Source organism: Somniosus microcephalus, chromosome 2 (assembly GCF_052327205.1).
Source record: "Somniosus microcephalus isolate GS21.2 chromosome 2, FLI_Smic_1.0, whole genome shotgun sequence".
Classification (NCBI taxonomy): Eukaryota; Metazoa; Chordata; class Chondrichthyes; order Squaliformes; family Somniosidae; genus Somniosus; species Somniosus microcephalus.
In genome coordinates, this window is record NC_140988.1 from 265,054,813 (window position 1) to 265,076,873 (window position 22,061).

At 42.4% G+C, this 22,061-nt stretch overlaps 1 protein-coding gene across 5 annotated transcripts in view; it reads left to right on the top strand.

Annotated features, from left to right (window-relative positions):
- Window positions 1-22,061, top strand: part of LOC147123367 (3',5'-cyclic-AMP phosphodiesterase 4D-like) — a 480,913-nt gene that overhangs the window by 426,242 nt on the left and 32,610 nt on the right. For all 5 annotated transcript variants that reach the window (XM_085971653.1, XM_085971668.1, XM_085971676.1 and 2 more), the window contains one exon: window positions 21,572-21,665. In XM_085971653.1, coding sequence (XP_085827779.1) covers window positions 21,572-21,665 — 94 coding nt within the window. The remainder of the gene's footprint in view (window positions 1-21,571; window positions 21,666-22,061) is intronic.

Genomic DNA, 22,061 nt, shown 5'->3' on the forward strand with positions numbered 1-22,061 from the left:
GGAATCATCTCATTACTTGACAGCTGCAAATGTGTTATAAATGCTCCCATCTCACAGCTGTTCACTTTCCAAGCTCAAAAGCTGTTGCTTACTGCATTTGGAAGACAGATTAAGCTTTATGCAGGTTGCAAGTGTTTGGAGCAAACTCTCTATTCAGTGTCACCTCATTGGAACAACCTCTCTCATCATTGATAGATTGCTTCTGCCATCTCAAGTTCACCTGCCATCTATTACATCAGAATGGGTACAGTTTATACTCTCTCACTTTGGTCCTCAGAATCCCACCATGATCAGCCCCAACACCAGGAGCACCAGGCACACCAGCAGCATCAACAACAACACCAACCTTCTCCGCAATCAACTAATGCTGCACAGGACACAGGGCATCAGCACCCGAACACATTGCTGCCCGGGAGGCCAGGGATGGCCTCACCATGGCCAGATTTACTTCACTTGATGCTGTACACCCTGGCTGCCACATGATGCGCTAGGTTGGCACCACCCCACATCAACACCATAAAGCATACCTACAATGCCCAAGCCATTCCTTTTCACACTCATCAGCATTACAGGGGGTACCGTTATGTCTCACCATTCACTGCAACTCACTAAGCCACTTACAAAGGTGCACACAAATCTGTCCAAGAATGCAAAGTGTTGAAAATAAAGGTTCCAATGTTTGACAACACATTAACAGAAATTTTACATGAACATTGCATAAAACACCCAAGTGCTTACCCTTGTGTGCTGTTAGTTCGTATGATTGGACTAGGATGAGGATGAGTGTGAAGGGTGGCTAGTGAGATGGGGATGTGATAATGTAGATAGAGAGGGGTGGGTGGATGTGCAAGGTAAGTTGGTATAAGTAAGGATGTGCAGGAGTAGGGTAGGGAAGGCAAAGTGATGGGGATGTGATGAGTGCCACAGCAGGATGAGGTGGAGTGTGGCTTTGTACTAATGTTTCGTGATCTACTGAGATCATTGAAAGGTTTGTGCCACTGCAGCCTGGTCCTCCTGACCACATCCTTGCTTTTGTCCTCCTGTGCATTGTGCAACCAGGTTGTGTTGGTCTCCTGGGGAGGTCTCTTCCGCCCATTGCAAGGGAAGAGAACCTCCCTGCATGCTGTGACTCCCTCCATAAGCATAGAACACTGACAGCACAACTGTCAAAATCAATTTGCACATGGTCCCTTTAAGGAAACCGGCTGATGATGCGTCATTAAATGACGTCATCAGACCCGCTTCCTTCTAATGGCTGGCAAATGCACTGGGCGGGCTTAACAAGCCCAATCAGGGGAAAATCATTTTGGACAGCGGTCTGGAGCCAGCAGCGAGGCCAGGACCTGCCATCGGTGTCGCCCGCCACGGACTCGCCGAGGTTGGTAAAATCCAACCCATATTTTGGAAAAAGTTCTCTAGCGATCTCTGTGGCATCGATTTCACCTTTACCGACGTTAATTTGATTCTGGCGCCAAGTCTAGGGAATCTCTAGCATCCAGCAACAGTGATGTCATCAAGCAGCCTAAGCAGCCAATCACATTGAAGAATTCTCAGACAGCAAACCAGGAAGTAAAATGCACTGATTATCCTTCACTTTTTATAAATTTTATAGAGAGTGAAATAAAGATTGGGATATACACATAGGATTAAGGTAGAAGCTGAAATATAAAAAAACAACCTTAAAAAAATTATTATATAAAAAAATATATATTTTTTATCATAATGGAAAAAATTGACATTCCACAAATATAAAATTAGTTTTTCAGGGCCAGAGAGGTTGTTCAGCAGTAATTATATCTTAGTATGCCGTTAAAAACCCAGTTACACCTCATTGAACAAAGCTTAACTTTTTCGGGGGGAGTTTTAACAGCGATATTTACAGCATAAAAGGGAAGTTTTCATCAGTTCAGTGATTTCTCAAAAGATTGTCACCTGTCGAGGAGCCAGGAATCACTGACAGAAACTTCTGGATTTCTGCGTTTAACTACGCATGTGGGGACGCCAGAAGTTGCTGTCAGTTTCACAGGGTAATGACAGCGAACACTGACAGTTTTGCCATCATTACAACCGCAAAAACCATGCCATTGTATGGTTATATGGCTTTGCTTGCATACATAAAGAAAAAAGTTAATGGCCTAGAAATTCATTGTAGCCACTTTTGGGGCGGTAAAGTCGGGCGGCCGCTAAAGTTTGCGCCCGCCGCCAAATCGAGGCCACTTCTCCGATATTCATTAGCTTCGCCCTAAGAGTTTGCTCGAGCGCTAAATCTGGCGCTGCACGCCTCTCTTTAGGCGCTAAGCCGGCGGGCCGGGGCGCTAAACCGGAAGTTGGGCGCAGGGCAGGTGCAGCGAGCTGCTGATTGATGGCAGACACTCTGGCTCCGGTGAGCTCTTAAAGGGGGAGGGTGGATTTGTTTTTTTGAAAGGCCGACACTGGTGTATTTGTGGTTTTGGGGAGGGTTTCTCTCCATCAGTTTGTTATGTGTTCCCGGCACACCACTCCTCCTTCTCCTCCTCCTCCTCCTCCTCCCAGCCAGCCAGCCAGCCAGCCGTACCATTTCTAGTACAGGAGGGCCCTTTAATTTGCGCTCCCCGCGGCCCGCATCGGCTGTGTGCCGTTCCACTTCACAGTCGTTAGGGCCGCCCGGCGCACAATGGGCCGGTGCGAGTGAAGTTCCGGTTCGGGGCGCACAAAGGGCGTTGCACGACGAAATGACGTCATGATCTGCGCGCGCAGCAGGGCGCGCTACGACTTTGCGTCGGCGCTAAATGTGTACTGAAGTTGGGGCGAGGCGCAGATCGCGCTGCGCCCGGGTGCTCAGCGCCTAGCGCTCGACATCTACTCCTCCTAAGGCGCTAACGGCTGGCGCGCCCAACTGAATTTCTAGGCCAATATAGTTTATATTTGCAAGCAATATGAAAATTTGTTTTTCTTTATGAAAAATGTATGTATTTCTATGTTTTTCTGTGTGTGAAAGCATTACAAATAAAAATAAAATATATATCAATGTTGGAAATCTGAAATGAAAACAGAAAATGCTGGAAGCATTCAGCAGGTCCATCAGCACCTTATAAAGAGAAAATATAGGTTCATCAGATTTCTGACAAAGAATCACTTTTTACAGAGTTTGGCAGATATGCTACATACTTTTGTTTGTGAAAATCCTGCATGGTAGCTTTTCACTGAAGAGCATTCAGTAATATGTTTGTAATGTCAGTTCTGTGTGTGCAGTGCCTTGTGATCTGAGTTGAATTGTAGTTCTACCATCTCTCTGCCAAGACTTTCACCTCATACATCATTAGTGGGGCCTGATGCTTTGAAAGCAGCACTGTAAAGGGTCTTAATTCTGAAGGTGAGGTAAACCTTGTAGTGACTCATTCATTGATTTGATTGATATTGATTGGAAGCATTAAAGGTTTGATTTTTTATCCATCGACTGCTGATGTGACTAATGTGTGAAAACATTTACTGAAGAGTTTATAAATCCTTACATCACCCTGACAATTTCAGCTCAACCTTTACCTGGGTTGGAAAACATCCAGTGATGGCCATTTGTCAGGAGTTGATACTCTCGAGCAGTCACGTAGCAGACATTCTAAACAGGATTTTAAAATGTCATGTCACTCCAGACCAATCAGGAATGTCAACTACAAAGTGTCTGTATATTTTCAGTAACTGGAGAGTTGCCTACTACGTTACAGTCCCAAACAAAACATGTTCTGTTACTAGGCAACCCCAGTTCATCTGTTCAACCCATTCAAGAAATTCCATTTTTAACCCTGTAGATTCTAGCGAGCTCAATTTATAAAATCCTAGAGAGCCAATGAGTGGCTGGAATTTCCACTCTACTACACTTCAACATCCTGGATTTGACTAAGTTTCAAGAATTGATCCTGGAGATTGCTGCATTGATTAGGCATTTTAGTAAAACCTGGCCCGCAATAAATGTTACAGATTTAACTTAAATGAGCAAAACTGTTGAAGAATGGATGCCCTCGAGTAATTCCAAAGCAGTATACTCATCAAGAGGTTCAGATGATTTCCTAAATTTAAAACCCATTTATTGGTGTGACTGTTTTATAACAGAGATTGCTTTATAATAAAAACTGTTTCAATTTGTATAAAAGGTTTCTTGTGGCAACAGTAACATTCTGTGTAGACACTTGGGCCGGGATTTTGCTGAATTCGGCGGGTCCGTGACGGGCGACATCGGTGGCGGGTCCCGACCCCGCTGCTGGCTCCAGCCCGCTCTGTAAAATGAATTTCCCTTGATGGGGCTTGATGGTGTTTCCCGGCCAATTAGAGGAAGCAGGTCTGGTGACATCACTTGATGACGCGTCACCAGCTGGTTTCCTTAAAGGGGCTATGCAAATTGATTTTGACATTTGTGCTCTCAGTGTTCTACAACATTGAGGTGCTGCAAACATGGACAATGACTGCACAAATGCACAGGGCTGCACCCAGGCTCCCCTATGACTCCCTCCTTATGCTTATGGAGGGAGTCACAGCACGCAGGGAAGGTCCATCTTCCCTTCCGATGGATGGAAGTGACCTCCCCAGGAGATCAACACAGCCTGGTTGCATATTGCAGAGGAGGGCACAAGCAGGGATGTGGTCAGGAATGGTGCAGTGCTGCAAATGTTTCAATGATCTCAGTAGATCACAAAATGTTAGTACAAAGCCATACTCAGCCTCCTTCTGCTGTGCCTCTCATCACATTACCATCACTCTGCCTTCCCTACCCTACTCCTGCACATCCTTACTCATGCCAACTTACCTTACACCTCCACTCATCCCTCAAAGGACAAAGGGATTAATTAAGATGGGGAAAATAGAATATGAGAGTAAGCTTTCAGGGAACATAAAAACTGACTGTAAAAGCTTTTATAGATATGTGAAGTGAAAAAGATTGGTGAAGTCAAGCGTAGGTCCCTTGCAGTCAGAATCAGGGGAATTTATAATGGGGAACAAAGAAATGGCAGGCCAACTAAATATGTATTTTGGTTCTGTCTTCACAAAGGAGGACACAAATAACCTCCCAGAGATGCCGGGGAACATAGGGTCTGATGAAAGGGAGGAACTGAAAGAAATCACTATTTGTAGGGAAATGGTGTTAGGAAAATTGATGGGATTGAAGGCCGATAAATCCCCAGGGCCTGATAATCTACATCCTAGGGTACTTAAGGAAGTGGCCCTAGAAATAGTAGATGCATTGCTGATCATCTTCCAACATTCGATGGAATCTGGAACAGTACCTATGGATTGGAGGGTAGCTAATGTTACCCCACTATTCAAAAAAGGTGGTAGAGAGAAAACGGGGAATTACAGACTGGTAAGCCTGACATCGGTAGTGGGGAAAATGCTAGAGTCCATTTTAAAAGATGTAATAGCAGAGCACTTGGAAAACAGTGACAGGATCGGACAAAGTCAACCTGGATTCACAAAAGGTAAATCGTGCTTGACTAATCTACTGGAATTTTTTGAGGATGTAACTGGTAAAATAGATGAGGGAGAACCAGTGGATGTGGTGTATCTGGACTTTCAGAAGGCCTTCGATAAGGTCCCGCATAAGAGATTAGCGTGTAAAGTTAAGGCACATGGGATTGGGGGCAAGGTATTGACTTGGATAGAGAACTGGTTGGCAGACAGAAAGCAAAGAGTTGGAAAAAACGGGTGTTTTTCCGAGTGGCAAGCAGTGACTAGTGGGGTACCCCAGCTATTCACAATATATATTAATGATCTAGACAAGGGAACTAGATGTAATACCTCCAAATTTGCAGACGACACAAAGCTGGGTGGGCGTGTGTGCTGTGAGGAGGATGTCGAGAAACTCCAGGATGATTTGGACATGTTGGGTGATTGGGCAGAAACATGGCAGATGCAATATAACGTGGATAAATGTGAGGTTATCCACTTTGGTGGCAAAAACAGGAAGGCAGATTATTATCTAAATGGCAATAGATTGGGAGAAGGGGAAGTGCAATGAGACCTGGGTGTCCTTGTGCACCAGTCGCTGAAGGTAAGCATGCAGGTGCAGCAGGCAGTTAAGAAGGCAAATGGTATGTTGGCCTTCGTAGCGAGAGGGTTTGAGTACAGGAACAAGGATGTCTTGCTGCAGTTGTACAGGGCCTTGGTGACACCACATCTTGAGTATTGTGTGCAGTTTTGGTCGCCTTATCTGTGGAAGGATGTTCTTGCCATGGAAGGAGTTCAGTGAAGATTCACCAGGCTGATACCTAGGATGGCAGGAATGACGTATGAGGAGAGATTGGGTCGATTGGGCTTGTACTCGCTGGAGTTTAGAAGAATGAGAGGTGATCTCATTGAAACTTATAAAATTCTGACAGGACTGGACAGACTAGATGCAGGAAGGATATCCCCGATGGTCGGGGAGTCCAGAACCAGGGGACACAGTCTAAGGATAAAGGGTCGGCCATTTAGGACAGAAATTAGGAGGAATTTCTTCACCCAGAGAGTGGTGAACCTGTGGAACTCTCTACCACAGAAGGCGGTGGAGGCCAGTTCATTAAATATATTCAAGAAGGAGTTGGATATATTTCTTAAGGCTAAAGGGATCAAGGAGTATGGGGAGAAAGCAGGGACCGGGTACTGAATTTGGATGATCAGCCATGATCGCATTGAATGGCGGAGCAGGCTCGAGGGGCCGAATGGCCTACTCCTGCTCCTATCTTCTATGTTTCTATGTTTCTCTCTATATATTATCACTTCCCCATCTCACTAGCCACCCCTCACACTCACCCTCATCCTAGTGCAATCATACCAACTAACAACACACAAGGGTAGGCACTTGGGTGTTTTATCCAATGTTCAAGTAAAGTTTCTGTTAATATGGTGTCAAACATTGAAACCTTTATTGTCAACATTTTGCATTCTTGGACAGATTTGTGCACACCTTTGGAAGTGGCTTAGTGAATTGCAGTGAATGGTAAGACATAATGGTACCCGCCCGCCCCCCCCCCCCACAATGGTCATGGGTGTGAAAGGAATGGCTTGGACATTGTAGGGGTGCTTTATTGTGTTGGTATGGGGTGATGCCAACCTGGCGCATTATGTGGCAGCCAGGATGTACAGTGTCAAGTGAAGTATATCTGGACATGGTGAGGCCATTCCTGGCCTCCTGAGCAGCAATGTGCCTGGGTGCTGATGCCCTGTGTCCTGTGCAGCATTAGTTGATTGTGGAGAAGGTTGGTGTTGTTAGTGCTGCTGGTGTGCCTGGTGCTGCTGGTGTTGGGGCTGATCATGGTGGGATTCTGAGGATCAAGGTGAGAGAGTATAAATGGCACCCATGCTGATGGAATAGATGGCAGGTGAAGTCGAGATGACAGAAGCATTCTGTCAATGGTGAGAGAGGTAATGAGATCAGACTGGATGGAGACTTGTGTAAAGATTTGCAGCATGGTGAATCTGTTGTGGAATTGCAGTGAGGAAGAGCTTGTGGCTGAGGGAAGATATCTCTGTAAGGTGGGAGCCTTTACTGTACATTTGAAGATGTCAACTCATCAGCTGATTCAATGGCCACTGAACTCCTGCCTCAGCTTGACAGACATGATCCACGACCAGCGTGGACCCCGTGGGCAAGCTGTCAAATGCAGAAGGTGAGCTGAAAATCATGCTTAAGTGGCTCTAAATAAGCCACTAATTACCTGAATTGGGTCCCCGCTGCTGTGTGTTGGGTACGCTCAGCGCTGACAGACCCGACATTGGGAAAGGCGCGTGGCGGTAGTTTTACAGTGGAGTCCCGACCCGCTGTGGAAAAAAAACAGTTTCCCACCCGACCCGCCACTGATCGTGCCCGCTGACCGTCTGCAAAATTCTGGCTTTGGTACCTGATACATGATGCCATTCATATAACAGAATTAATAATTGCAACATTACTGCCATAAAAACAGAAAATGTTGGAAATACACAGCAGGTAAGTCAGCATCTACAAAAAAAATCAGTTTACGATGTTTTGTGTATGCACCCTTCACTACAACAATTCTGAGGAAGTGTACACAGCCAGAAATCCCATTACCTCCATTTTTTATTTACAGATACTGACTGACCTGCTGTGTAATTCTAGTATTTTCTGTCTTTAATTTACATTTTCACTTTTTCATTTTTATTTCACAACATTACTGCAGCTTTCTTCCCTTCAACATTCTTGGTCATTTTCTGCTATCGTACAGTCTTAGGATAGCTGATAGCTGTCAAGTACATCACGCAGTGGCTATTCTTTAGTGTCAGCTGTGGCTTAGTTGTAGCACCCTTGCCTCTGAGTCAGCAGGTTGTGGGTTCAAGTCCCACTCCAGGGACTTCAGCACAAAGTTCTAGGCTGACACTCCAGTGCAGTACTGATGAAGTGCTGCACTGTCGGAGATGTTGTCTTTCAGATGACCCTGTCTGCCCTCTCAGCTGGATGTAAAATATCCATTGGCACTATTTTGAAGAAGAGCAGGGGAGTTATCCCCAGTGTCCTAGCCAATATTTATACTAAAACAAGTTTTCTGGCCATTATCACATTGCTGTTTGCTGTGCACAAATTGGCTGCCACGGTTCCTACATTACAACAGTGTCTACACTTCAAAAAAAAAGTACTTAATTGGCTGTAAAGTGCTTTGGGTCGTTCGGTGATCATGAAAGGTGCTATATAAATGTAAGTATTTCTTTGTGTATAAGCATAGACAATTTTCACTCAACGTCCAGATATACACACTTTTCAGCTTGGGTCACTGGGTAGCTGATTTTTTTTTCTCTCCTTCCTAGCCTGGGGACACAGAGACCAATTGTAAAAATGTCCCACTATTGTAGAATGTCCTGCTTCTCTGGCTCAGCACAGACCAGAGCTTAAACCATGGACCAAACGTGCGATCTTCCTGGCCTTTATATGTCTCATTGCCACACTAGCCATTTATCCACTGAACTACTGACAGAGCCTATTACCTCACCATTAATAAGAAATTATTTGCAGTTGATGAGCAGGAAATGTTACGTCCTTTTAAAAAAAAATAAGGTAAAGGAATCAGGTGAAGGCTGCTTCGTTTGAAAAACAAGGCTACCTTTGAAGTTGTCTTTTTGTTCAACCATAAAAAGGGAAAAATATGTTCGAGGATAAAGCTGCTCATAAGCTGTCTCATTTTGATTCCGAAGCGCAGCAGACATGATTGTTTTTTCATTAGGTTACAAAAACCGAGATGCTTGCTGAAGCATAGCAACAGGCATTGTACAGATGCGTGGCTGCCACTGTGGCGAGGAAACACTCAACATTAATTTCCATTACAATATCGGTGCATCTAAATAAGATGATGGTGCAACAACAACTTGTATTTATATAGCGCTTTTAACATCCCAAGGCGCTTCACAGGAGCATTATAAAACAAAATTGGACACCGAGCCACATAAGAGATATTAGGACAGATGACCAAAAGCTTGGTCTAAGAAGTAGGTTTTAAGGAGCATCTTAAAAAAGGAGAGGTAGAGAGGTGGAGAAGTTTAGGGAGGGAATTCCAGAGTTTTGGGCCTTGGCAGCTGAAGGCACAGCCGCCAGTGGTGGAGTGATTAAAATCGGGGATACTCAAGGCTAGAATTGGAGGAACAGATATCTCAAAGAGTTGTAGGGCTGGAGGAGGTTAATGAGATAGGGAGGGGTGAGGCCATGGCGGGGTTTGAAGACAAGGATGAGAGTTTTAAAATTGAGCCGTTGCCGGACTGGGAACCAATGTAGGTCAACGTGCACAGGGGTGATGGGTGAACGGAGCAAACATTCGGCTCTGTGTAACGCTAGTTGGGGCAGATGCCACTGATGCGCTCTTGCAAGTGCCAACAGCCTACCCTGGCTATTCAGCTGACTGGAATTTGGGCAAGGGTAGTTTGGGGGTTTCTGCTCTTCTGCACTTACATTGGTGGAGTGGGGCCCCAGGCATTTCCATAAATTTTAGAGAATCTGTTCGCCATGTTGTTTTCCATTTCTGTAAGTCTTACTTTTAAATTTAATAGTTTTACTTATAGTTTTTACACTCTAATTTTTTTATTATTCTTTTTATGCTCTTGCTGCTTCGTAGCTTTTTGGTAACACCTTAAAGTTTGAAATAAAATCAGGTTCCTGCCTGCTCGCCCTGACCTGTTCTACACCCCACCCGATATTGCGCTTTACTGACTTCAATGGAACGTAAAATCGTGTGGGGTGTAAAATAGGCATCTGACCCGAACCAGCCCTGTCACACTGGCAGGTTAAGTTAAAATAGGGGTGTTTGTGTCAACTATTTCCTTTATAAATTCAATTGTCCACATTTATGATGGAAACTGCCCCGTAATGATTATTACAGTCAGGTGGCTGTGAAGGAAGTTCCTCTCAGCTCAGATATCATTTGACTTTTTATTTAAAACCACCAGAAGATAAGTATAATTTATTCTACAAGTAATGCTTTAAGATTTTTACTTTTTCTTTTAAAATAAAAATGTAGGATTTTAAAATCTTAATTGTTTAAATTTATGTTGAGAAATTAAAATTTTAATGATTTGAGGAGCCTCTCGTTTGACTTCAATGGAAAGGAGAATCAGGTGGGGTGTATCATGGTCAGCCGAGCCGATACTGTCCGTTTTGTTCCCCCGCTGAAGTTGAATTTTACCCACAGTCTTCCTATCAACATAAACCCATTTAGATGCAGCCTGCACCCAAATTGATTTTATTTCCAATTTTTAGTCTGAGTAGAATGTAACTGATTCAGCTTTTGTGGCAGTTTTTCTGATGCATTGCATCAGGCAGGCTGATCACTTCTTTGGCCCGTGGTCTTTTATTTATGTATTAGATATAAATTTAAAACAAGATAAAAAGGACCAAATGTGATTTTCTGATAAAATGATTGAGTCTATCTTGGGCTATTCTGCAACAAGTGCTTAGGAATTCTTAAATAAAATCTTATATATTTTTATATATACACAAATATAAGCAATGCCAGTATTTGAAGTAAAAGTTTTTTCTTGTAATATTCATTATGCATCAGTCATGTGAATTTTAGAATCTTGTATCAGAAGTAGTCTTGCCTTTTGGGGATTCTGTCGTTTTGAAAGAAAACTACAATGGAGTCCCCTCACCCCTTCTCCATCCACTTCCCTTGCCTCCATTGTCTCCACTCCCACACCTCCCCATTCTCCACCCCCCCATTCTCCCTCCCCCATTCTCCTTCCATCCCCATTCCCCTGCCTCCTCCTCCCCCTCCCCCCTTTCCAGCCCCTATCCCTTTTTTCTCCTCCAATTATCTCCCACCCTCTAATCCCACTTTACACGAACTCTGCGCTTGGTCTTAACTCCTCCCCATGTGCAACACCACAGGTTAGTCTTAGATAAAGTTTTAACAATGCATCAGATAATACCAGTGTCCTAATTTATTTCTGATAGTATTCATCAGATTATCTTGTTTAAAGCCTCTTTTATTTAATCAGCTACTCTCTTTGATGCTCAATAGTGTTACTGCAAGAATATTTTCTGTATTTCTTGTATTTTGATTTAACATTTTTTTTAAATTCATTGATGGGATGTGGGCGTCGCTGGCTAGGCCTACATTTAGTGCCCATCCCTAATTGCCCTTGAGAAGATGGTGGTGAGCCGCCTTCTTGAACCGCTGCAGTCCATATGGTGTAGGTACACCCACAATGCTGTTAGGAAGGGAGTTCCAGGATTTTGGCCCAGCGACAGTGAAGGAACGGCGATACAGGTCCAAGTCAGGATGGTGTGTGGCTTGGAGGGGAACTTGTAGGTGGTGATGTTCCCATGCGTCTGCTGCCCTTGTCCTTCTAAGTGGTAGAGGTCGCGGGTTTGGAAGGTGCTGTTGAAGGAGCTTTGGCGAGTTGCTGCAGTGCATCTTGTAGATGGTACACACTGCAGCCACAGTGCGCCGGTGGTGGAGGGAGTGAATGTTGAAGGTGGTGGATGGAGTGCCAATCAAGCGGGCTGCTTTATCCTGAATGGTGTCGAGCTTCTTGAGTGTTGTTGGAGCTGCACTCATCCAGGCAAGTGGAGAGTATTCCATCACACTCCTGACTTGTGCCTTGTAGATGGTGGAAAGGCTTTGGGGAGTCAGGAGGTGAGACGCTCGCCGCAGAATTCCCAGCCTCTGGCCTGCTCTTGTAGCCACAGTATTTATATGGCTGGTCCAGTCCAGTTTCTGATGAATGGTAACCCCAGGATGTTGATAGTGGGGGATTCAGCGATGGTAATGCCATTGAATGTCAAGGGGAGATGGTTAGAGTCTCGCTTGTTGGAGATGGTCATTGCCTGGCACTTGTGTGGTGCGAATGTTACTTGCCACTTGTCAGCCCAAGTCTGAATGTTGTCCAGGTCTTGCTGCATATGGACACAGACTGCACTATTCTTTTGCATGAAAATAGTTTGACGTCTGCTTAGGTTTTAGTTGCTGAGGTGGTAACAAAAGCTGACTGGAATAAATTATCTGTCGCCATGGTTACTCAGTCAGCTGATATGATTGTTGGGCTCAAATCTTGTAAAAAAAACACTTGGACTAGTTTCCTTCTTCCTCTATGAAGCTTGCTGAATAATAATGCTGAAACATGATTGTAATTGCATGCTTGAAGAATTTAGTGTGTGAATTTACCTTTGCTAATTTAGTTACGGTGATACATGTTGTCGATGTGTGAGGTATTATAATAGCTCACAGGAATTTAGAAGTAAACGAGCTCCTAAATTTACCCAGTGATTTTAAGTAACAGAAGTCTTAGTGTATGAGTTTCAGCGGTGACTCCCTATTCTGTCACGCAGTTTGAACGCCTACTGTCACGAAATCGTTGAAAAAAGATTTGCTGTGAAGTGGGATTTGCATTTAAATATTTATTCTATCTTTATCTCTATCTTTGACTTTTCATTTTTTTGGCTTTTTAAAAAAATAAATTGATAACTGTCATAAGAATTGTTTTTGGGGAGAGGGAAAGGTGTTCATCAAGTTTCCTCCTAATGTCCAGCCCACGAATAGCAAATATTAGTCACTTAAGAGCAGATAGCTTGCCTTCCCACTTGGACTGAATGGCTCAGGCAAACATAATGAAAAGGAAGAGAACGATAGCTAGCTTTAGAGCTCCAATTTGCAATTTTCTGGTGGGAGTCATTCTCCAACATGAACTATCAAATCTCCATAATAAATGTTAGGGCAAATCTTGGCAGAGCACCAGCCCACCACAAAGCAAATGTTTCGTGGGTGATTCTACCTTCCCAATTTTCCAGTGACAACCTTTACAAAAAAATTCAATTTTTAGAGAAAACAGTTTCCTGGCATAACTCCAGCAGAAGAGGGCAGAGAAACTGTTGACCGACTGTACTCAAATGACATGATCTAGGAATATAGGAATTGCTAGACTTAAAAAGACCAAGGTTCATCTAGTTCACCATCTACCATCCTGGTAGTCGCCAGATACAATAATAATGGAGTTACTGACTAATTGTAGCAATAAATCACTGTCAATTAGTCTGCAACAGACCCAAACATGATGTGACCTAAACCCCAGTAGTGGAGAGCTTTCAGAACCATGAATCCAAAGTCACCATTCCCCCCAAGCAGAGATGGATACACATGACAGGGAATTGGGACTATAGTATTGTAGACCGACATCTGACCTATGCTCCCAGGTAGCAAAGCTCCATTGCTAGAAGAGCATCCTCACTGAATTTACTCTTTTAATCACTGGAAAATCAAGAGCCCCACAAATTGGGCAGGTTGACCTCTACTCCAGATTATCCCTTTTGCACTTCTGTCGAGTGAGGCTTCACACTGGGACCAGAGCCACTTAAAACCTACCAGCTTGTAATGAGATGGCACCATTTCTCTTGATATAACCAAAGGGATGTTCTTGTGCAGTGATGTGCATGAGATACCAGTAATTAACTGTAGCACATTGTTTCTCCTGTCTGTAGTTTTCCCTTCCATATAGTATCATTGCATGGAGCAATGCCCCAAGTCTGCAGAAGTTTAAATGAAAGGTTAACAATTGCTTGCTAAACAAAGGTTGCTCGAGTGCACATTAGACAATAGGAAATCTGTGGCTTACCCAGTGCAACTTTTCACAATCTCTCGGCTTCCAGCAGCCACCAAATTTGTGAGACATCTGTCCTCATTATGGTTATCTGTAGCTGTACCTTGTTGTCATGCTACCTAATATAGCAAAAATGGCTACTTGTTTATAAACCCTATTCATACAGTGCTTTTTCAGAATTATTTTGTTTGAAGCAACAACCATTTTTGAAATCTCATAGAACAATTGTATGCAGTAACATTTCAGTATGAATTTCATCCTTCTGATGATTGAAGCATTGATGTAAATGCCAGATCCAAAACTTTTCCTCAATCTAAATGTCAAATGGCTGAATTTAGGAAAAGCCCACTTAATGAAAGAAATTGAAGCGTCAAGGTAGTAGACAAGAATTCAGCTGCTGCCTTTGTGTAATCTATCACAATTTTCCCCCTTTCATCCTCCCTGAAAGGGACAGCCTGCAGGCATCTCTGCAGATGTCGTCAGTGGAGCTCCTTAGTCGACTCACTAAGGCGCACTTGAACAATGCAGGGAGAAACAAGAAATAATTGGCTACGTTTCAAATTACTCTTACTTTATGATTTAAGAATAAAAGGTGTGAGGTACACTGAACTTCTTGTTGTTAGATGAAAATGAAGCATAATGCTTAGCCAACCGTTTGCATAGAACTGATGTTTAAGGGATATTATCATTAAATGGCATTTAATGGAGTAATGAAGAAAACCCCTAATCCCCGAGGACATGCTCTCCATTTGGCCAATCAGCAACCGGTACCTAGCTTTTCCAGAAGCACACTCTTGTCTCTGTTCCTCAGAGTAAGAATTCATTGGCTGTCATGTCTGGAAAGTAGGTGGGTTCACCGAATAGCGTACGTAGCAGCTGTGTGTTCAGGCCCTTATTTGGTATCTGTTAGCAAAACCAGTCCTTCCAGCAGTGAAGCATCCTCACATGCATTATTCACTAACTCATACTCCAAGGAGATGCTTGTCCATGAATACCTCTACAAAGCATTCCTTTTGGATAGGATTTTCCATTTGCTTTTGTAAACTCTAATCTATTATACCAAACTGGATTTCTGCAAATGGCCACTTTGTACCAAACAGGTGACAAAGCAATGGGATTTAAGAACCATATTTTCCAGATATACCTGCTGTATGAATAATCTGATTTACTGATTTCTGGAACTGCTTTGAACCAAGTCTTTTGGAAACTTCAGATTTTAATACATTTCTTAGTGGCTTTTTGTGAGAACATTTGCAAGATGCCTGAAGCTAATTATTTGCTTTCCGTTTCTTGGGGCTACATAAAGGTATGTAAACCAAATGTGCTTTTGCCTTGATATAGAATTCAATCAAAGTAACCGTCATTATTATTATTATAATGAGGTTTACTTTTTAACTATTTCATTTTACTGCTATCTTTGTATCTGAAGGTGAATGTAATTGCAAGGATCGTACTGCAGCTACCCTGTTTACTGTGTATATTGGCTCTGGCTTTTCTTTTGCTCTTGCCTTTGTTAATTCAGAAGAATATGGTGGTAATTGCGAAACTGCTGAAACACATTTCGGTCGAGGGTCCTGTGAGATGCAATGGGGTTGTTTCCTTTTTAAATAAATCACATGAATTTTTTTTTAATTGCATTTTTATATCATTATTATATATCGTGAGGGTTTTTAATGAAGTAATGCTTACTGTAAGTAGGAGTCAGTCAGTAGTATGGTTTGCTTAGTAATGGATGCTGTAATTAGAACATCAATACAAGGGAACCTTTGACACATTTTTACTGTTTGTCAGAATGGAATGATCCACCAGTTAGAAGTTTATTGACATGAAACCCATTTACTTGTGTCCAGTTTAATCTGTAAAATTTCCTTCCAGCAATACATGCGAGAACTCTGCTAATTTCCCATGGTTTGCATTAATGGGATTTAACCAAATAAATTAAAAGGAAACATTAATGCCTAGTGGTTAAGAGAATACCTTGTTCAAACATATGTGCAAGACTATGCATCATTATTAAAATAAATATTCATAAGACAAAAATAAAAGAAAAATGTTTCTATTCAACCAACTGGTGAATTAATAGCTAGGTAAATGATTAGATAATTAGGATTAATTATGAAGGAATTATCTCCTTCCTTAATGGTTCACCCTCAGGTCATATAATCAGCTCTTCTATAATCTGACTTTCCTTGTCTTTCAGTACATTTTAAATATTGAACCTTATTTTGAAAATTCTGTTCTATTGACCTTGCCTTCACAATATAATCACATAAGGACCGTTACTCAGATCTATTAAAATAAGACTTGATATTCTCAACCCTTTTCATTGCTATTAAGCATTTTGTGCCATAATGTTTTCCGCAAAAATAATGGGGTTGAATATGATTTTTTGCATTAAGTTGCATCTAAGTTAGATCCTGTGATATTCCCAAGTCCCTTCCCCCACACACCACCCACTACCACCATTTTGACATTGGAGTTTGCTTGTTCAAGCCATCTTATCTTGTCATGTGATGGCAATGTGCTCATACGTGTTATCAAGCCTCATCTGACAACTATTGAACAGCTGCTGGTATTTTGTCAAAATGCAATCCCAGTTGAGTATGAGGGCACTAAGGCAGCAGGTGTATTGATGTGTCCAGTTTCTTTGGCTTGCATTCTGAATATCGATCAATTTGAAGTCTGGTAATAACTCCAAACAATATTATCACGTAAATAATAGTTCCTTAAGTTACTTCTCTCTTAAGCAACTGGTTCTCTTGCTAAATTTATATAATTAAGTTGCCTCTAAAGAAACAGATCTAATCTGAAAATAAGCATGAAGCTTTCATCTAATATGACTACCACTCCCATGAGTTGACATTTTTTTCAGTGGACTGTTTAAAAATATTGAAATTACATTTACATTATGAAACCATTGAAGAACTATACAATAGTTACCACTCTTGTTTTCTGTCTTGCCTTTTATCTTCAGGTAGAGTTCTTTCTATTTTACTCCCATTTTTAGCTTCTTGGGCTCCAGATCCTGGTTTCTACCTGAGAAGATAGGCACATGGCCACCAATAATTCTGTGACTAGCTAGTTCTGAAATGAAATTCATGGCAAAACCTCTGCAGATTTTCCTTCAATCTTGTCAACTTGGTGTATTGCCTCACTGCAAGGTGATCCACTTTAAAGCAGTGCCTAAGCTTCCCTGATGACCCAGCTTGTTAACCCTTTGAGCACCTGAGCCATACAGACCAAGAAGGTGTCAGATTTGATCCCTGGTCTGTGCTAAGCTACCTGATCTCAGTCTAAACGACAGTAGGGGTGTTGTAATTGGCATCAGCGCCCTTTGGTTAGGATGGGGAAGATGGGCATGTGATCCTGCACCTGATCAATATCTTGCGATCCCTACTGGAAGCACACATGTAGATAGAGACCTGCCTGAAATACTTTCCATAGCAGACTAGATAGCTACCTCATCATCTAAGTATGCAAGTGAAGAATGGCTGTTTTGATCAGTTATCAAAATGTCTAGTGCCCTTGGAACTGTGCTCAAAGAGAGTTGACATCTTCTGGAAAGAAGTAAATTAGTAGAAAGATTTAAAAATGAAAAAGGGCAGCACTTAAACTGTCTTCTAATGAAAACAAAGTCCAATTATTTGATCACATTTTAAAATGAGTTCTTCTTCCTCTCTTTAGGTGCGCTGTGTGACATTTCCCCTTTCCAAACTGTTGACATGCTCCTTGTCCTCTGACAATTCTACTCAGTGATCTTCTTCTTCTTAGGCAGTCCCTCGGAACTGAGGATGACTTGCTTCCACATTAAAAATGAGTTCTCGGGTCTCGGGTGACTGATGAGTCCAATGCGGGACCTACAGTCTCTGTCACAGGTGGGGCAGAGGGTGGTTGAAGGGGCGGGTGGGCGGGGTGCTTGGGTTGACGTGCGCTCCTTGCTCTGCCTGCGCTTGGCTTCCGAAGAGACTTGAGGTGTTCGGCGCCTTCCCGTCACTCAGTGATACATGACAGTGGCTTGCTTTCTAATTTTCCCTCCCTTGCACTTTGTAGGGAAGTTCTGACCCTCTGTTAATGGTCTGACCAATATCAAAGACTCAGCTTGTGGAGAATCATGGGTGCCAGCTGACATGCCTATTCACCATGACAGAACATTGGTGCACAGGTGCATTGTGTCTACCCTGTCAATTTGTCAACATTTTGATTACCTTCTCATTTAAAAGAAACATTACAATTTTTCAATGAACTATAAATGCTCCTTTGTATAAGATGTAGGGATCTCTGAATGGTCGACTTCTCTTTGAATAAGTACTTAACTGTCAACTAAAGATGACAATTTAAACAAAAACAACAATAACTTGTATTTATATAGCGGCTTTAACATAGTAAAATGTCCCAAGGTGCTTCACAGGAGCATTATAAAACTAAACTTGACACCGAGCTACATAAAGAGATATTAGAGCAGATGACCAAAAGCTTGGTCAACAAGGTAGGTTTTAAGGAGCATCTTAAAGGAGGAAAGAGGGGTAGAGAGGCGGAACGTGTTAGGGAAGGAAGGGACCTTGGCAGCTGAAGGCAAGGCCACCAATGGTGGAGCGATTAAAATCGGGGATGCTCAAGAAGCCAGAATTAGAGGAGCGCAGATATCTCAGAGGGTTGTGGGGCTGGAGGAGATTATAGAGATAGGGAGGGGCAGGGTCTTGGAGGGATTTGAAATAAGGATGAGATTTTAAAATTGAGGCATTGCTTAACTGGGAGCCAATGTAGGTCAGTGAGCACAGGGGTGATGAGTGAACGGGACTTGGTGCGAGTTAGGACATGGGTAGCAGAGTTTTAGATGACCTCAATTTTATGGAGGGTAGAACATGGGAGGCCGGGCAGGAGTGCATTGGAATAGTGAAGTCTAGAGGTAACAAAGTTATGCAGTCTTGGTAGAATTATGCAGACTCGACTTGCAAATTAGCTTTTGGTTATATTGGGTTTGCAATTTAAGGCCTTGCAGAAGCTGAACCTGTGGAACTAAGACATCCATTTTTATAATCCCGTAGCTTGTGATAATCACAAAACTTAAAGGCATAAAAACTAATCCAAGTATATCTTTTTGATAATATGTAATTAACTTAATTGTTGATAAAGCATATTAATGTGCATTTAAATGAGATATAATAAATCTGACTGATTCTATACATGATTTGACAATGTACTATAGAATCTAAATTGGTTGGACAAATTAAAACTTTAAAAATGAGACTAGGTGGAAAGTGGCCAAAATAGGTAGTAATATGTGAAATTTACTGTTTTATCCGTACAACCACAAAATCAATCTACTAAAGCAATCAATAAGATGAACTTGAAATCCATAACACTGGGGTCCATTTTCTTAGCTTTGCTGATATTTATTTATGAATTATCCATACTGCAAATTTTGGTGTGATTTAAAGACCCAGTCTGAATTTGATGATTTTATTGTTGATGTGCATTCCATGACCAAAATGATTGTTACATTAAAATGTAACTATTATCCTTTTAAAAAAGTAAAATCTGTTGAGGCTTTCTCAATAACTCTTTGGGCTGGACTTTCATTGAGGAGGTGGGTAGGAGGCGGGACTACAACTTTCGGGGTTGTAGTCCCGCCTCCATCGAGTTGTAGCCAACCCACGCAATTTTGACTTGATTGACCTTGTTGAGCCCACCCAGCGGGCTCAGCAGGCCAATTAAGGGCCACCCGGCAACAGGTGATGTCACAGATTGACATTTCATCTGTCAAGAGCTTTTGACAGATGAAATATCAGCGTTCGACAGCTGTTTGAAGCTGTCCAACACTGACAATCTGTACTCCAAGTTAATTCCTTCCTCTCAGGATGATTTAGAGATCTCTCCGGAACAGAAAGCCGAATGCTGCAATTTTTGATAGATTGCGGCCATTCTGCTTTCTGTGCCGGTGAGATGAGGGACTCCCAAGACCTGAAGGAAGGAAGGCTGTAAAGGTAAGTAAAACTTCTTTAAACACTTTAAACACACCAAACACACTTACCTCTGCACTCATGCACCCATCACTCACCTGAACACCGGACATCTCGACCCCTCCAAGCCCTTCAGCCCGACGGCTCACCTCGCTAACTTGGCATGGTTTGGAGCCAGGCAGGCAGTTAATTGGCACTAATCCCCTTCCCGCCTCGGGGAGGCGGGTCCCAGTGCAGGTCGGGTACCCGCCTCCTTTGAAACTGGCATGGAGGCGGGTTGGGGGCGGGATGGGTTCGTGCACCCCGATTTCGGGCTTTTAACCCCCCACACGCCTCCAATTCCGCCTCCACGGCCCAATGAAAATCCTGCCCATTGACTCTGTTCAGAGCATGTCTGAGCCACACAGTCTAAGGCAATTCCAGGTTTGATCTCTGGTCTGTGCTAACTTACCTAATCTCAGCAAGAGTGGTGGGAGGGATCCTACAGGTAGCCTCACTGCTCTCGGTTAGGAGCAGGAAATTCACTGGAAACTCTGCTCCTGATTGTTATCCAGTAAATCGTGCTGGAAGTACACAAGTGTGGACATCAGGTGAGGGTAGGATTGAGCCCTGCAGTGATCCAGCCCCCAAACAACCAACTATCCTGTTGACACATTCAAGACGCACACTTGGGTGAAATACTAGACGACCACAGGAACCATAGCCCTGGAGGAAGTCAAGGCCTTCTCACACCATGTATAATCTATGCATAGGAGGGGATGGAATTAGCAGAGAAAACACAAAAAATTAAAAATGCGTAAATGAAGACACTGAAAATATCACAAAGCAGCTAGACAGACTATAAGGATGAATTTTTGGAGATTCTATGGCAGGAGCAGAACATGTAACCTTATTAAGTTATACAAAGATCTATGAAGTGTAAACATAAAACAAACAGCAAGAAACTAGTACATAAAGAAATATAGAAACATAGAAGATAGGAGCAGGAGTAGGCCATTTGGCCCCTCGAGCCTGCTCCGCCATGCAATGCGATCATGGCTGATCATCCAAATTCAGTACCCTGTCCCTGCCTTCTCCCCATACCCCTTGATCCCTTTAGCTTTAAGAAATATATCCAACTCCTTCTTGAATATATTTAATGAATTGGCCTCTACTGCCTTCTGTGGTAGAGAATTCCACAAGTTCACCACTCTCTGGGTGAAGAAATTCCTCCTCATTTCTGTTCTAAATGGCTTACCCCTTATCCTTAGACTGTGACCCCTGGTTCTGGACTCCCCCGCCATCGGAAACATCCTTCCTGTATCTAGTCTGTCCAGTCCTGTCAGAATTTTATAAGTTTCAATGAGATAATGTAAATTTACAAAGAATGTAAAGAAAATGGAGTAGGTAAAGTGTATATTGATGAAGAATTATTATAGCCATTGCAAAAGGTGCATCCAGATAATATGTACAGAATGTTTGATAGCAAGCACATTAAATAAAATTTATTTTAACTTTAACTTTAAATAAAAACATCAAAACACCACAGAAAATTGATATTTATTAGTGTTTCTTGTGCTTTGCTTTTACAGTTCAAGAGGATGCTCAATCGTGAGCTTACTCACCTCTCTGAGATGAGCCGATCTGGCAATCAGGTCTCTGAGTTCATATCCAGTACATTTTTAGGTAAGTATTGCTCAAAGCATGATTTATTTTGAATGTTCTTTGGTTAGAGTGTAAGAGTTGAGGTAAATTTGATGAGGGAGTTTTGTTGTTTAATATACACGACCTTTTCAAGAAGAATTCACATGGGCAACATCATTATACATTTTTAATTACATCATAGTAAGCCATTTGATATATATTTGTTCAGAAATGCTACTTGAGGATGAACATGGTGTTTAACAATTATAGAACGCATAGTTTAGAAAGTGTTCATAAATTAAGACTCAATGTAATTTTGTCTTCCATTTCATATTCCAATAAGCACATGTAATATCTGGAGAAAAGCACAAATTATTTTTTATTGCATATCTTTGCTCTTGACCCTTAACAGTAAATAATTCACTGATCTGTCTTTAG